General features: G+C 38.5%; 1 protein-coding gene across 3 annotated transcripts in view; it reads right to left on the bottom strand.

Moving 5' to 3' along the window:
- Nucleotides 1-17,604, bottom strand: part of CARD14 (caspase recruitment domain family member 14) — a 94,461-nt gene that overhangs the window by 29,606 nt on the left and 47,251 nt on the right. For all 3 annotated transcript variants that reach the window (XM_069076097.1, XM_069076095.1, XM_069076096.1), the window contains exons 4-5: nucleotides 4,994-5,319; nucleotides 402-569 (exon numbers count right to left, since the gene is read on the bottom strand). In XM_069076097.1, coding sequence (XP_068932198.1) covers nucleotides 402-569; nucleotides 4,994-5,319 — 494 coding nt within the window. The remainder of the gene's footprint in view (nucleotides 1-401; nucleotides 570-4,993; nucleotides 5,320-17,604) is intronic.

Here is a 17,604-nt window from a genome sequence, read left to right as displayed (position 1 = left end):
AGAATCAGAGCTCTTTCCAATACATTTGAGTTTCCTCTTGTGGAATTTATAGATAGGTTGCAATTTGCCTCAGTAGAGCAAATTACCACACCAATGAGATACAAGTCCTACACACACAGACAGACACACACACAGATAGACACATACACACACACAGAGTTAACATACAGCTCAGGCTCAATTTTTTATAGTCCAAGGGAGACAGATCAAGAATGGGATGTTGGAATCTTTTGAACCTACTGTTCTCATGTTAGCAAGAAGAACAGTTTCATCCATCACTTGCCATATAGGGATACTACACAAGATGTTCCCATATGCCAAGAGTTCCATGTCCCAGCATGTTCCATGTTCTAGGCTGCCCATGACAGCCAGTCCAACCGCAGTTGTTGGGGTCTACTTACCTGACTGAAAGTCAGAGACCTAAGCTTTTCATTCTCCTCCTTGAGTCTATTAACCTCTCCCTCTTGGAGTTCCAGGTCTTTGCTGGTTTTAAGAAACCTCTCTCTAGACTCACGTTCACAGGAGGAAGTCATCTGGACCCGCTGTAGCTCCTGCTTCATTAGATACAACTGTCCAAGAAAGAGAGGTACAGGGATCAAAACCTTGACCTCCATGGTAGAATGCAGCTGGTTGTAGACATGGCCAGCTGTGGAGACTAGAGTCTTTTCCACTCACCTTGAAAAAAAAAAAGCTTTTCAATTAGCCCAGAAATCACTTTATTGTTTATTCTCCTTTAATAATGATAGTTATATTCAACCATTCTGGAGAGCAATCCGGAACTATGCCCAAAGGGCTTTTAAAAAGTGCATACCCTTTGACCCAGCAATACCACTTCTAGGGCTGTCTCCCAAAGAGATTATACAAGTGGGAAAACGACCCATGTGTACAAAAATATTTATAGCAGCTCTTTTTGTGGTGGCAAGCAATCGGGAATCAAGGGGATGCCCATCAAGAGAGAATGGCTAAACAAGTTGTGGTATATGAATGTAATGGAATTCTATTGTGCTATAAGAAATGAGGAGCAGACAGACTTAATAATAACCTGGAGAGATTTCTATAAACTGATGCTGAGTAAGAAGAGCAGAACCAGGAGAACTTTATATACAATTACAGACATATCGTATGTGTGACAACTAACTGATACACTGGGCTCTTCTCAGCAATACAAGGTTAGAAGACAACTCCAAAAGACTCATGATGGAAAGGGATGTCCTCATCCAGAGAAAGAACTAGAGTCTGAATGCAGATTGAAGCAAACTACTTGCTCTCTTTTATTTTTTGTTGTTTCGTTCCTTCTTTCTCATTGTTCACTCCATTGGTTATAATCCTTCTTTGCAACTTGACTAATATTTAATGTAAAGGTATCTATAGAACCTCTGTTTGATTGCATGCCACCATGGGGGTAGGGGGGTAGGGGGAAGGAGAGGAAGGGGGAGAAAATTTGAAATTCAAGGAACTGTGGAACTGAATGTTGTAAACCAAAAGTAAGTAAATAAATTTTAAAAAATGATGATAGTTATAAAATGCAGGAGTCCTTCCATCATAGATATCTCAAAATCTTTTAGGGGTGTCAACTAATGAATAATATCAATTCCCTGTGACAAGGGCCAGGTATTGTTTGCTTTGTTTTGTGAGCGAGCACAAACATTATGCATTTAGATTTGAGACCACTGTTAACATAATCCATGAGTCCTAGAAAGCAACTCAATTCATTCTATTTACTTACCCACCAGTTATCAACTGCCAGTGTTATGATAAATGATGTCAGACAACACTTAGTAACCCCCAAGACTTGTAGTACAAGGAATTATGGAGTCATGAAAATGTCAAGAAATTATTTGAAAGAGTATCAGAATAACATATTAACTTGAGAACCACCTCTGATAATACATTACTGTTCAGATATTCAGTTATGTCCAACTCTTTTTTTTTTAAAGCAATCAGGGTTAAGTAACTTGCTCAAGGTCACACGGCCAGTTATTTCTGGGTGTGGTGCTGAGTATCTGAGCCCGGATTTGATCCAGGTCATCCCGACACTGGAGCCCATGCTCTTACTCGCTGAGCCACCTGGCCGCCCCTAAGCAATTGGGGTTAAGTAACTTGCTCAAGGTTACACAGCCAGGTGTTTCTGGGTGGGTGCTAAGTGTCTGAGCCCGGGATTCGATCTCCAGGTCTTCTCAACACTGGAGCCGGTGCTCTTACTTGCTGTGCTACCTGGCCGCCCCTATGTCCAACTCTTTGTGGACTATGCTGTCCATGGAGTTTTCTTGGCAAAGATACTGGAGGGGCTTGCTATGTCCTTCTCCAGTGGATTAAGGCACATAGAAGTGACTTGTCTAGGGTCACACAACTAGTAAGTGTCTGAGGCTGGATTTGAACTGATAATATACTGCCTAATTTATTCAAACATATAAGTAGTAGTCACATATAAATTATATGTGAATGCTTATAGCTTTAGAGACAGGATGGCCCCAGAGTCAAGGACACTTGAATTTAAGTCCTGCTTTTGACAAATACTGATTGTGTGACCTGGGGGAGATGACAACTTCTCAGTGACCCCAGACAAATCTCTAGGACTAAACACTGCAAAGTAGGTGCAAATCTACATTGACAGAGGTAGTTTCCTTATTGGGAAATCCTTACACTAATCTGTTCTCGATAGATAGATAGATAGATAGATAGATAGATAGATAGATAGATAGATAGATAGATAGATAGATAGATAGATAGATAGATAGATCTGTGGCTCTACTAACCACAGTACTACATCTGTTGAAATGAAAACTTTAGGAAAATCATATTGGAAACTATTTCATTAAGAATATGCTATTCTTGGGGCGGCTAGGTGGTGCAGTGAATAAATCACGAGTTGGTTTCCGGCCTCAGACACTTAACACCCACACAAAAAAACTAGCCATGTAACCTTGGGCAAGTTACTTAACCCCAATTGCCCTCCAAAAAGAAAAAAAAAAGAAATAAAGAATATGCTATTTTCCTTCCTCAATCTGGAAAGGGTCCCAAGGAAAGTTCTGAATTGAAACTCTGAACCAAATACCTTTTCCCATTCACAGTGGATCTGGTGCAACTGAGAGAGAAAGGAAAATTGTTCCAGTGAGGCATGAAGCAGGTGGTAGTACATTTAAGGGCAGAGTCCATGAGACTGCTCTTGGGACCAAGCCAGGAGACTCCATCTTATACTCTTCTCTGACAATAACAAGTCTGTCCTCCAAGTAAATATCCCTAAACTAGGGAGGCTAAATCATACATGGAAACTGAAGGACTTTAAATCATAACTTTCTTAATGTGATCCTAATTAACTCACTTCTTTTCTTGGGCGCCCTGATTATCTCCCTGTAAGACTACTGAAGCATTTGTCCATTGGTCTGTAGATTAATCTGTACTCTCAGTACTTTCAGTAGGGAGGAACCAGGGATAATCTAATGGAAATTTACACCACCTAATTTGTAGAGGTCAATCTGCTGTACTGGCATTCTTTTAAGATGAGGGTAGGGCAACTTCTCAGCAAACTGGGCAGATTCTTGCCATGTCAAGCTTCTAGGAAATGAGATTTCTGAGAATCAGGAATTCCATGATAGGGTTTGTAAGAATGTGGAACAAGAGTGGATCACAACTATTAAAGTCTTATCAGTAAAGGGACTTTTGTGTTGCAGGGAGCAGAAACTAGGAGTCATAGATGTAGGTGATTAATTTGTATAGTAGGAAATGAGGAAAGAGATAGTATACATAGGGGACAGGAGGAGGAATCCCTTTAGGGCACAGATTTTTAAGTTACTTCTCACTTTGAGGCTTCCATTCTTACAAAATGGGAAAATGTAACCTTTCTGATACCCAGTAAATAGGAGGAGATCAAGCAGCTCTACATCAAAACAAAGTTTGTCCAATTTATCATAACTCAAGTCTCCTTTCACACAGTAGGATTAATAAGTATTTGTTGAATATAATTAAATTTTATTTCACAGCTCAAAGTTGGCCTTTATTCAGTCCCTTAACTAACTCCCTCCCTCAAAGCTATCATAATTATTAATGCATCATCTGTTTTATGCCTCTTGTTAAAGTTTTTATTTAATTTTATTTTCAGTTCCAAATTCTCCCCCTCCACCCCCTTCTCTACCCATTGAGAAATCAAGAAATATGATATCTGTTACATATATGAGGTAATGAAAAACATATTTCTATATTAGCCATGTTGGGGAGGACAAGAAAAATAAAGTTTTAAAAAGGCTACAATTTGCTATTAGAATTCATCAGCTCTTTCTGGAGTTGGATAGCATTTTTCATTATGAGTCCTTTGGAATTGTCATTTGGAATAAGGTTCTTAAAACCAGAAACTAGGTCTTCCTTACTCTATACCCTTAAGGAAAAGTCCTACAGTAAGATATTCAAAAGACTAGCTGATAGACTTGGGAAGAAAAGTCTTGAGCAGATTGACTATGTAGGTGAATGTATGACTCTGAATATATCTATTTTTTTTTTTGGAAGGGGGAAGGCAGGGCAATTGGAGTTAAGTGACTTGCCAAGGTCACACAGCTAGTAAATGTGATAAGTGTCTGGGGTTGGATTTGAACTCAGGTCTTCCTGACTCCAGGGCCAGTGCTCTATTCACTGCACCACCTAGCTGTCCCTCTGAATCTATCTTAAGCTCATTATCAAGCCTTTTTTCAGTTTAAATTCTTTTATATTATCCATACTCCTGCCCCTCGAATACCCCTCTCCCACCCCCCCCCCAGCCATTTACCCATAGAATTGAGAGCTGGCAGTATCTGTGGCTTGTATTTAACTTTCTGGGATATGATAATGACTTGTGCCTAGGGTAAGAGAGCTGATGCCCTAGTGGGTGAGGCCAGGAAGATGCGGTTGTGAGCATATCCTTAGCTGGCAAAGGTCCCAGAAGAGAGAACAATAACATTTTGTAAGAAAAAAAAAACCCAATAAAGCCCAAGATAAGTGCTGGTGTGACCTCTGTCATCCTCACCTCCTCCTGCAGACTCTGGCAGCGTGTGATGGCCAGGTCCTTGTCCTGCAGAGCATTGGTGTACCTCATGGACAAGTTGTACATCTCATCCTTCAGCTTCAGCACCTGGTGGAACTGGGCGCTGACTTCCCTCTTCATGCGATTGTGCTCGGCTTCCATGTCCCTTAGGCTCTTATTCTGGGCCTCCAGCTTATTCAGTTGCTCCTTCAGCTTATGGCAATGTTGCTGCAGTGCATGGCTTTTCAGCTTCTCCTGTGACAGCTCCTGCTGGAGGCTGTTGATGGCACCAGCTAGGCACTCAGTCAGCTTGGAAGTATCAATGAGGCCTGAGGAAAGAGTCGTTGAATGGGTAGGAGGCATTCCTATGGGACTTTGGGATTCCCAGTGCAATTCCCTCTATGATCTGGCTCCTGTTTACTTCCTTCTTCAACCTTATCAACCAATCTGGCTGCTCCCCTATATATAAACCCAGAGCTTCAGTCTGACTTTTCTCCCTTTCTCCCCTCTGATCCTCCACTCACACCCCACCACCTTCCTTGCTGGGTGTTATTCTTTTATTTTCTTAATTTTTTTTGGAGGGGGGAAGGTAAGGTCACACAGCTAGTAAGTATACAAGTGTCTGAGGCCAAATTTGAACTCAGGTCCTCCTGACCCCAGGGTCACTGCTCTATTCACTGCATCATCTAGCTGCCCCATGATTGCTGTTTCTTTTTTTTCTTTTTTCTTTTTTGGATGGGAAAGGCAGGACAGTTAGGGTTGAGTGCCTTGCCCAATGTCACATGGCTAGTTTTTGTGTTAAGTGTCTGAGGCCAGATTTGAACTCAGGTCCCCCTGACTCCAGGGCTGGTGCTCTATTCACTGCGCCACTTAGCCAGCCAACTATTGCTATTTCTTAATAGGGAAAGAAAAGGTCCAAATTTTATATCCAAGGCCTGACACAACCAGATATCAGTAACACAATAAATGGAAATAGAAGCCCATTTATCCAAGTTGATAGCAAAATAAAATCAGAGAAAGTATATGTATAAGAATATATACCTGCTACATTAAAAATTAGCATTAGTGACTCCATTTTGTTTTTATTCACCATTTTGTGAAATTTCAACTCCATGTAAGTCACCTGATTTAGGAGGTTTCACAAGAGTCCCCTGACTTAAAGAATGGCACAAGAATACCTCTCTCCCTCTCACTTTGGTGTCTCCCAACTCACCTTCTATCAATAAGAAACCAGATGTCTCATTCCATATAATCCTGTGTTTCCTGTTTCCCCTCCAAATTGTGTATTAACTATGAGAAAGCAAACTTCTGGGTCTTTGGCTACCAAGAGCCTTGGACCTGGTTTGTTTTTTAACTGCACTCATTGCCAAATAAATCATTGCCTGGATGTAATTAGTTGGTTTCTTTATTCCACCAAAACATACAGAATGAAGGAGTTCTCCCATTGGGAGTGAGATTTCTTAGCTAAACCAAGAGAAAGAGTGTGCCCCTGATCTCACTCAAGGGGAAAAGTCTCTGAAGTCTCTAGTATAGCATTCTGAGGATAGGAATATGATGGAGACTGCCAGCTAGTCTCATGTCATCTTCTTCCCAGAGTCTTCAGAGACCTGTAAAGAACATGGCATTGTGTATCTTCAAGGCTGGAAGCTAGAAGAACCCAGGATCTCTCACCTTTCTTGATCTCTCCATCTTTTTCCTCCCCTGAGGCAGACATGGGGCACTGATCTCCACCAATGAGATAAGAGTGCCATACCAAAGAGCTTTGAAACTCAAGTCACACATGATCCTGCTTCTTCTCCTCTTGTCAACTGGACGACTCCTCTGTCTCACCTTTGTTGGTTATTCATCCATATCATATCCACTAACCAGGGGTTAAGCTAAGACTCTGCCCCACATCCTATTCTCTTTTCTCTCATTTGGTGACCTTATCAGCTCCAATGGGTTCAATCACCATCTCTACCTATATGATTCCTAAATATACATATCCAGTCCTATTCTCTGTCCTGAGTTCTAGTCCCACAAAATCTATTGAATATTTTAAACTGAATGTCCATCAAGCATCTTAAACGTATGCTCAAAACAGAATTCATTATCTTTCCTTCCCCTCTTTCTAATTTTCCTGTTATTGTTGAGGGTACCATCAACCTCATAAACTGTATCATTCAACCTTAACTCCTCATTCTCACTCACCTCATATATCCAGTCTGTTGCTAAATCTTATTTTTACCTTCACAAAATCTCTTACATATGTCCCGTTTTCTTCACTCACAGGACCCCAATCCTAGTTCAGGCCCTTACTGACTCTTGCTTGGAATTTATTAATTGATTAATTAATTGGCTATTAATTGATCACTCTGCTTCAAGTCTTTCCTGACTGCAGTGCATCTTCCACTTATTTGCCAAACTTATTTTCCAAAAGTATGGGCAAACCTATGTCATTTCCTCTCCTCAACAAACTCCAGTAGCCCCCATGTTACCTCTAGGATCAAATACAAAGCCCTCTATTTAGCATTTAAAGCTCTTCATTACCTGGCCTCTTCCTACCTTTCCAAGTCTTCTTATACTTTACTTCTCTCCATTCTATGATCCAGTGACACACTAACCCCTGTTACTTCTACCTTTACAATATCTTTTATATATGTCCCTTTTTCTGTATTCACAGGAAGGAAGGAAATAAGTATTTATCAAGTGCCTACTATGTGTCAAACACTTTACTACTAATGTGTAAAGTACTTTACAAATATTATCTTATTTGATCCTCACAACCTTGTGAAGTAGATGCTATTATTTTACAATTTTTTTTTTTACAGTTTTACAGTTAAGAAAACTGAGGGAGACAGCTGGTAAGTAATTTGCCCAAGGTCACACAGTTAGCAAGAGTATAAAGTCACATTTGAACGCAGGTCTTCCTGACTCCAGACTCAGCATTCTATCCACTCTCTCATTAGAATATGAGTTCCTTGAGGGCAGGGATTTTCACTTTATTTTGTATCCCTAGTGTTTAATACAGTACCTAGTACTGAGCTTGGGCACATAGTAAGGGCTTAATAAATGCTTATATAGGGATAGCTAGATGGTACAGTGAAAAGAACACCGGCCTTGGAGTCAGGAGGACCTGAGTTCAAAGCCTCAGACACTTAACACTTTATAGCCCTGTGATCTTCGGCAAGTCACTTAACCCCAATTGCCCTGCCTTCCCCTCTCCAAAAAAAGCAAAAAACAAACAAAAAAATAAATAAATGTTTATTTATTGATTGACTGATAGAAAGCATACTAGTTATGACATCCAAGCCCCTAGCTAAAAGTAATCTTTCCCATCTAATATTCCTTACAAGGAATTATGCAGGAGAAATAGCATAAAAGATGAAAGAAAGAAAATATGATTTAAAAAAATTTTAATGCAAAGAGAGTAAGAGATAACAGATGGAAAACCTGAGAGCAGTGCAATATCCTAGTTTGTTAAGAGAACTTGAGGAAGGCCCCACCATATTAGGTGGACTCTCTGGAAGAACTTGTAAGGAAACAGACAAAAGTCACTGGTGATGGGCAAATTTAAATAGATTGTGATCAGCATTATTGACCCATTTCATTGTCATCCCAGATCCTTTGGTGGATGGAATATGGGCAGGCCCAAATAAAGGGATCCCTTACATCTTTTTTATTTCTTGGATTTGCTCAAACTTGAAACCAGCCTCCATTTCAGGATAGAATGAGTAGACATACACAATTCCTTATATCTGGGTGTACCTCAATACCAGTCCACTCTCAAGACCCCCCACAGAGAGCAACAAAGTTACTCTTTTCCACATTCCCAGGCCAATTACAAATTATCAAGCTTCTGTGCTCTCCTTGAAAGATACAAACTGCTTTGTTCTGCTTCCAAGGCCAGCTGCAAGAAGTTTATAATCCTGCCTGCCTGTCCTCCATTTTTCTTTTTTCTTTTGCACTTATAAACACCAGTAGAAAATGGCTTGTAATCAGAGCCCACTTGGCCAACAGAGGATATTGTCAAAGAAAACTGTCAGTCAACAGATGCCTCCTCCTACCACAGCTCAGTAACAATGAAGCTCCTTTATATTCTCTAATCTTTGAGAGCTGGGGAATGTTTTCCATGATGGATATAGTTCATTACCTGGGAGATTCTAAAACACAGGCTGTGAGATGTCATGAGCTCAGCAATTGTCTGAGACATCTAGATCCCCCATTTGTTTCTTTGCTTATTTTTTTTTTTAAAGCCAGTGAATAAGAGCCTTCATTCCTGATTCTATTCAGGGCTGTTTCTGTTTTGGATTGGCTGAGTCCCAGAGTCAGAATCCTGTTCTGTTGTGTTTTATGCCAGCTGAATCCTTGCTGGAGCCCTGCTTTTGTCTCCTGTCTAGGCAGGTTCCTTGAAGTAGAATAGGATATGAAGAATCTTTTTTAAATAACCTGCACTCAAAACAATGTGCCAGGTTCAGAAGTATAGATTGTTGTTATGCAAGGCATGGCCTACATATTCTGTCTATTCCAGGACAAGTGTGTATGTCTCTTTAAGGGGATCTGCAGAAGGGCTTGAAGCTTCCACAGACTCAACCCTGGGGGCAAGCCACCAGGCAGCCTGCTGTGAAAGCATCACAGTCTTGTATTAATGACTCAGAAGGCATAAGTCCTGCAGATCAGCATACTTCTCTGTGGCACTTCAGCCTCCTCTCCTGAGGTGTTTTCTGAGTCATCTATCAGGACTCTTGACTCCCACCTTCCCAGGGCCTTTGTAGGGGCAGAGGCTAACCCTCTCTTCACCAGTGTGGGTGGTGAGCTAAGAATTCTAACTTCTACCTCAGCAGGGTCCTCCTGAAGGCAGAGGGCCACCTTGGCAGCTATTGCCATGGGCTGAGCTGTGAAAGAAGATACCCTGGATAAGGCTTTCCCTGTTTTCCCATAGATTTGTGATGGGGTCAAGTCTTACTTTAAGTAAATTACAGTTTCCCCTAAGGAATCTCCATTGTCTTTGTGATTTGTTAATCTCTCAAGACTGGAAGGTTTTATTGATAGGTGCCACGACAGGGGTAACTTCCCACTAGGTAATTTCCCTGAAGGAGGAATATTTGATCTCAACACTTCATAAAACGAAACATAAATGCTTATACCCCACAGTGCTAAATTAAAACAAAAGAAAAATGGGAAGCTTTCTTTGAATGGCACACTAAGCCTTCCACCATCACCTACATTTTTTCTTCAGTCTCATTTGTTTTTAAATGTGAAAATAGATAAATGTCAACAAAATTTTTCATTTTTCTTGCTTTTACCTATAAAGCAGCAGCGATGGATAGAATGGTTGGTCTGGAGTCAGGAAGATCTGAATCCAAATCCTGCCTCAGACATTTGCTAGCAATGTGATTTTGGGCAAACCACTTAACCTTTGGCTGCCTCTGTTTTCTCATCTGTAAAATGAGGATAATAAAAGCCCCTAGCTCAAAGAGTGGTTGGAAGGATACAGTGAAATAACATTTGTAAAGCACTTTGCAAACCTTAAAGTGTTATATATCTGCTTCTACATGGCAGGATTGATTAAGTCAGGAGGGCAGTTACATTAAATTTAGTTTGAGTTGGTTTTATAATGAAAAATAACTTTTCAATATAAAGCTTTTATGATTCCAAACTGTCTGGTATTTGAATCCAATTTGAGGAATTTAATCTGCTCTTTTCATTATGATATGGCTAGCCAAAGTAAAAAGAAAAGATAATGGGAAATAAACAAGGAGAAAATTTCGCTCCCCTTCCTGAGATTTATTGAATTGAAAATAAGATGAGGCCAAATTCAAAACTCCACAAGAGGAAAAAAAAAATCCAACATGCATGAGCTTTGGAATACAAATTTGAAAATTAAAATGAGAACAAAAATTAAATAAAGTTTCTCTGGGTTTATTACAGATTATTATTGTTATTGTTAATTGGGAATTAAGAAATTTAAATATTCAGCCAACCTGGTAATGGCTGATCCTTATAAATAAAAGGGTATCTTATTGGTCACTTTTTTATAGTTTCATTGTCCCCAAAGTTTATTGTTAGAAGCCTCTTAAGTAACTTCTCTACTCTGCTATATATCTAATCATACTAATTTATGTTACATTTTCAAAATGCATTGTCCAGCTTGAAACTTTCTTCCGTTTTCAGGTATGCAAAATCCTATTTTTTGCAACTATGATTGTATTGGGAACTCTGCTTTGAGTCAATATCCTCCAATACCCAAAACTTAATGAAACTTTTAATCATTTATGCTGAATCTCATAAATGTTAGTACTATCAAGCAGGAATGAAGCAAACATTTATCCACTTTGAGAAATAATTCTCTAATATTTTCATGTGTACATCATGGCATTTCTAGAGTTATTTTGGTTTTTGTATCCAGTCTTAGTAAAAACACAGGAGGCCTTGGGAAGTTGGAAATCTTATTTTTTGTCTATCAAATGGTCCTTAAGAAAGCCTTAAGAAGGAAACCTTTAAGCATTTCAAACTGAAAAGCAAACTGAAATCATGAATGACCCTATGTTCTTAAGGAAATTCATGATCCTCTAAAAATGGTCATTAGAAAATTGGTTTTATATTCTAAAATTTTAGCTTGTCAAAGGCTATCTGGAATCTTTCCGGTTTTAATGTCTAGAAGAGGAGGTAAAGAGAGAGCAGCCTTTTTGAACCCAAGTAACTTCATCTCACATTTTGCTTCCGTTTCAGTATAAATTTAGCAAAACTGCCTACTCTTAGTCTTTTTCCTTCCTTCTTAATTTTTAAATCCTTTTAAAATGTTTTATTACCATCATCATCCTCCTTATCACTACAAAGAACAAGATTTCAAGATGTCACAAAAACATATCTGAGAACTATATATTCGGTTCCTTAGCAGGTTTATTACCTGGCAACTTGCCTTTGCTTTTTTCATTTTATTTCATATCTTTGAGTGGGGAAGTATCTTGTAGCCAGAATCTACTTTCTCCATTGAGAATTTTTCTAGGGAAACTGACCTCTCCTTGCCTTGCCATGGCTTATAATATCAATAAACAGTGGTTGTGGTGGTTGTTTTTAATTCTAACATGTAACCAAAACTTAGAACAGTGGGTCTTTTTTTTTTTTAAACCACGACATAGATACGAGAATCTGTGATTGGACAATTTCCCTCTATACAAAAAATATTTAAGGACTTTTCTCCCTTCCCACCAGATGGAAAGATAGTAATTTATAGTAGTTATTAAGAATTAATTTGTTCCTACATTCATTCAAATTGTCTAGCTAGAGTATTGGACTTGGAATTAGGAAGTTCTGAGTTCAAATCCAGCCTTAGACTCCTACTACCTGTCTGATCTTGGGCAAATCACTTTGTGCCACAATTTCTTCATCTGTAAAACAAGGAAAATGATAGCACCTATCTCCCAGGGTTGTAGTGAGGATAAAATGAGATGATACTTGTGAAGTGCTTTGCAAATCTTAAAGTGCTATATGTAAATGCTAGCTATTATTATTATTGATGATTTTTTTTTCTTCTTTTATACACATGTTTTTAAAACTTTGAGTTCCCTTCTTCCCTCCTTAACCACCCCCACTGGTAAGATAAGCAATTCAATATAGGTTGTACATGTGTAGTTATGCAAAATATTTCCATAGTAGTTATACTGTGAAAGACTAACTATATTTCCCTCCATCCTATCTCACCCCCTCACTTATTTTATTTTCTCCTTTGACCCTGTCCCTTTTCAAAAGTGTTTGCTTCTAACTCCCCTCTCTCCCAATCTGCCCTCCCTTCTATCATCCCCCCTCTTATCCCCTCCCCCCCTACTTTCCTGTAGGGTAAGACACCCAATTGAATTGTGTATGTTATTCCCTCCTTAAGCCAAATTCAATGAGAGTAAGGTTGACCTATTCCCTTTTACCTTCCTGCTCTTCCCCTCCATTGTAACAGTTTATTCTTTTCTCTTATATGAGATAATTTACCCTAATCTATGTCTCCCTTTCTCCTTCTCCCAATATATTCCTCTTTCACCCTTAATTTTATTTTTTAGATATCATCCCTTCATATTCAACTTGTCCTGTGCTATGTATTCATGTACATACACATGCATACCCTCACATATATATTTATACATGCCTATACCCTCCTATACATATATGTATGTATACATATATACATATATTCCCTTCAACTGTCCTCATACTGAGAAAAGTCTTATGAGTTACAATTATTGTTTTTCCATGTAAGAATGTAAATAGTTCAACTTTAATAAGTTCCTTATGAATTCTTTTACCTGTTTACCTTCTCATGCTTCTCTTGCTTCTTGTACTTGAAAGTCAATTTTTCTGTTCAGCTCTGGTTTTTTCATCAAGAATGCTTGAAAATCCTCTATTTCATTGAATGACCATATTTCTCCCTGAAGCATTATACTCAGTTTTGCTGGGTAGGTGATTCTTGGTTTTAATCCTAGCTCCTTTGACCTCCAGAATATCATATTCCAAGCCCTTCAATCCTTTAGTGTAGAAGCAGCTAGGTCTTGTGTTATCCTGATTGTGTTTCCACAATACTCAAATTGTTTCTTCATGACTGCTTGCAGTATTTTCTCCTTGACCTAGGAACTCTGGAATTTGGCTATAATATTCCTAGGAGGTTTCTTTTGGTGATCTTTCTCAAGAGGTGATCAGTGAATTCTTTCTATGTCTATTTTGCCCTCTGGTTCTAGAATATCAGGGCAATTTTGCTTGATAATTTCTTGAAAGATGGTGTCTAAGGTCTTTACTTTTTTTATCATGGCTTTCAGGTAGTCTAATAATTTTTAAATTATCTCTCCTGGATCTATTTTCCAGGTCAGTGGTTTTTCCCATGAGATATTTCATATTGCCTTCTATTTTTTTCATTTGTTTGGATTTGTTTAATAGTATCTTGATTTCTCATAAAGTCATTAGCTTCCATTTGCTCCAGTCTAATTCTGAAGGAATTATTCTCTTCAGTGAGCTTTTAAGATTTTTTTTCCATCTGGCAAATTTGGCTTTTTAAGGCATTCTTTTCCTCATTGGCTTTATGGGCCTCTTTTGCTGTTTGTGTTAGTCTATTTTTTAAGGTGTTATTTTCTTCAGTCAGGCTGTTGACGTGCTTTTCTTGATTTTCTTGCATCATTTTCATTTCTCTTCCCAATTTTTCCTCCATGTCTCTTACTTGGTTTTCAAAATCCCTCTTGAGCTTCTCCATGACCTGTAACCAGTTCATATTTTTCTTAGGAGTTTTTGATGCAGGAGTTTTGACTTTGTTGTCTTCTTCCCATTCTATGCTTTGATCCTTTTTGTCCCTGAAAAAGGAATCTATGGTAGGATTGCATTTCCTATGCTTGCTCATGTTGCCAGTCAATTACTTGACTTTTAAACTCTTTGCAATGGTAGAACTCTGCCTTCAGAATGGAGAGAGCTTTGTCCCAAATTGCTGGGGTTTTTGCAGCTGTCAGAGCAATTAGGAGGGTGCCCTCTCTGCAGCCCCAAGAGGCACCTGGCCACACACCCCAAGACCTCTATCCAAGACCGGCATTCAGATCTAAGCTGGTTGAAGCAAGAGCAATTACCCTCTGAATGGTTACTTGGTCTCCCTACAATCTGCACGCCAGGAGCTCCTGAGGCAGCCACATAGCACAGCCACTGCTCTCCTGCATCTCGCCCTGGGGGGAGGGGCCAGACCACACTCTTCTGTTCACCCCTCTTCCAACAGAGTTCCATGTTGACCTTTAACTTTATCTTTGGCGTTTATGGGTTTAGAGGTCTGGAAACCACTATAGCTGCTGGTGCTTCACTCTCCTGAAGTCTGCTCTGGCAGCTGCTTGGTTGGGGCTGTCCTGGGGCCAAAACTCATGTGGGGTTGGGCTTGGCTCCCAGCGGGCTGCCATAGACCCTTCCTGCTGGCCTGCTGGGCTGCCTTCAGCAGGAGATTTGTTTTTCTCTGTCACTTTGTGGCTTCTGTAGCTCTAAAATTTATTTAGAGTTTTACATGTATTGGAGGAGGTGGAAGTGGGAGCTACAGGGAAGTCCTATTTCTATTCTGCCATCTTGGCTCTGCCCCCAATAATTTTTCTTAAACAAATCATTAGATAGTGCCACCTTTGAAGTAATTTATATACTATATAAATGATTAATTTGGTGATTTATTGCATAGAATCAAAACCCTCAAGCCACCACCTATTCACACAAATGTAAAAAAACTTCATTAATTTAAAAACTCCCCTTTGACAAACCTCTTGGACCTTTTTCAGTTTGTTGGTGGGTCTTGTCAGAAAGACAATGCTGAGTCACTCTGTGTAGGCTACATAGTATGCACACTGTGAAATACATTTACTATTCAAATTGCCAAGTCTGATTGCTCACTCAAGCCATATATATGCTGGCTTCAGGAGTTTCTTCAACCAAGACCTAACTTTCAGAAATATTTAAAACAAAGCTGCTATATGAATCCTATATTATATTTAACTGCCTTGATTTTTTAAAGTATGGAATTTATGAATTGTGATAAAAATATGTCATGCTAGGCACTTACTCATAGACTGTGAAATGTTGGAGAAAACAGATTAAGAAGTAAAACTCAAAATTAATATACAACTGAGCTATTTAATGTCAATTCAATCTGCTATTACAATATGAAATTAGACCTGCAAATACAAATTATCTTTGGTGTCTAGGCATATCCATAAAGTAGAACTGCAAATATTTTCATTAATATATCAGACATTACAGAAAAATAGTAGTAAATTATGACTGACTTTTCAATTTTGCCAGCTTAACAGTCTGAATAGAACTTTAGATGAAGATAATCAGAGTTTACATTCAGTGTTGCTCTTCTAAAACATAAGACGAGAAATCTGTAGACTATATTAGACCATAATTATTGTAGTAAATTGCATATTACATAGACTATACATATGTATATGTAGTCTATCTCTGTCTTTCTCTGTCTCTTTATCTCGCTGTCTCTCTGTCTGTTTCTCTCCCTGCAAGATCCCATCAGTCCTGGTATTCTAATTCCTCATCCCCTTTCATAAACTCCAAAATCTTTAGTTAAAAAGAAAGCTCAACTCAGACATATCCTCATTTCTCACCTGGTTACACTGCTTTAGGATTTCTCTGACTTCTCCACTGTGCCCCAATATCTGAGTCCTTACTTCCTCTCCTAACAATACAGCCCTGCCTTTTCAAGTTTCCTTCTGAGTGTGGTCTTCCCCCATAAGATGGTAAGCTCCTAGAGGGCAGGGACTGTCTTTCTTTTTTGACATTTGCATACTCATTGCTTAGCAAATTACCAGTCACATAGCAGGTACTTAATAGTTACTGACTATTGACTATTTAATTTTAAGTATGGGTCCTAATTAATGAAGTTTTATTCCTACATCCTTGATCAATCTATAAGCATCCAAAATGAGAAAATGCATTAGAAAAATAAAAGTTAGCAATATACAGAAGCAAACTAACACAGAAGCCTACTATCTGATAATAGCCAAAGATCCCAGCCACTAGGGTAAAAAGTATTTAACAAAAACTTCCTGGAAAACTGGAAAGTACTCTGGCAAAAAAGTAGGTATAGACTAATATTTCACACAGTATATATACCAAGATAAACTCCAAATGGGTACATGACTTAGACTTAAGAGGTGACATCATAAAGAAATTAGAAGAGCAAGGAAGAAATTACCTGTCAGATCTATGGATATGGGAATAGCTCATGACAAACCAAGGGTTTGAGAAGAATACAGAAGGTAAAATGAATAATTTTGATGACAAAAATTTAAAAAGTTTTTGTATAAACAAAATTAATGTAAATTAATATTAAAAGAGAAGCAGGTAATAGGAAAAAAAATCTTTACAGAAAGTTTCTCCAATACAGGTATCATTTCTAAGATATGTAGAGAAATGATTCAAATTTATAAGAACAAGAACCATTTCCCAATTGATAAATATTCAAAGAATATGAACAGGCAGTTTTCTGAGGAAGGAATTCAACTTATCAATAGCCATGTGAAAAATGTCCCAAATCACTACCAATTAGAGAAATATAAATTAAAACAACTAGAAGGTTCTACCTCATAGTCATCACATTTGCAAAGTTAACAAACAGGAAAAATAACAAATGTTGGAAGATCCACAGAAAAACAGGAACTATGGATTAGTACAGTCATTCTGTACTTTGGAACTATGACCAAAAAACCATTAAACCATGCATACCGTTTAACCCAGCAATGTCACTGCTAGATCTATACTCCAAAGAGTGCAAGGAAAGAGAAAAAGGATGCATATGCATGAAAATATCTATAGCAGCTCTTTTTGTGGTGGTAAAAAACTGGAAACTAAGAGAGCCTACCTTTTGAGGAATGGTTAAACAAATTATGGCATATGAATGTGATAGAATACTATTGTGCTGAAGTGATGAAGGAAACAGATTTAAAGAAAACTTGGAAAGACCTGTATGGAGTAATGCAGGGTGAAATAAGCAGAACTATGAAAATAATATAGATGATGACTACAACATAGTGAAGAAAAGCAATTGTGAAAGGCTTAAGAACTCTGAGGCAATGTTCAGTCACTAAGTCAGATGATTCATGCTCTTCACCTCTGAGCAGAAAGAT

This window comes from Petaurus breviceps, unplaced genomic scaffold (assembly GCF_028583685.1).
Source record: "Petaurus breviceps papuanus isolate PSGF00001 unplaced genomic scaffold, PetGlider_PUasm1.0 90925, whole genome shotgun sequence".
In the NCBI taxonomy this organism is placed as follows: domain Eukaryota; kingdom Metazoa; phylum Chordata; class Mammalia; order Diprotodontia; family Petauridae; genus Petaurus; species Petaurus breviceps.
This window is presented reverse-complemented; position numbering and strand designations above follow the sequence as displayed.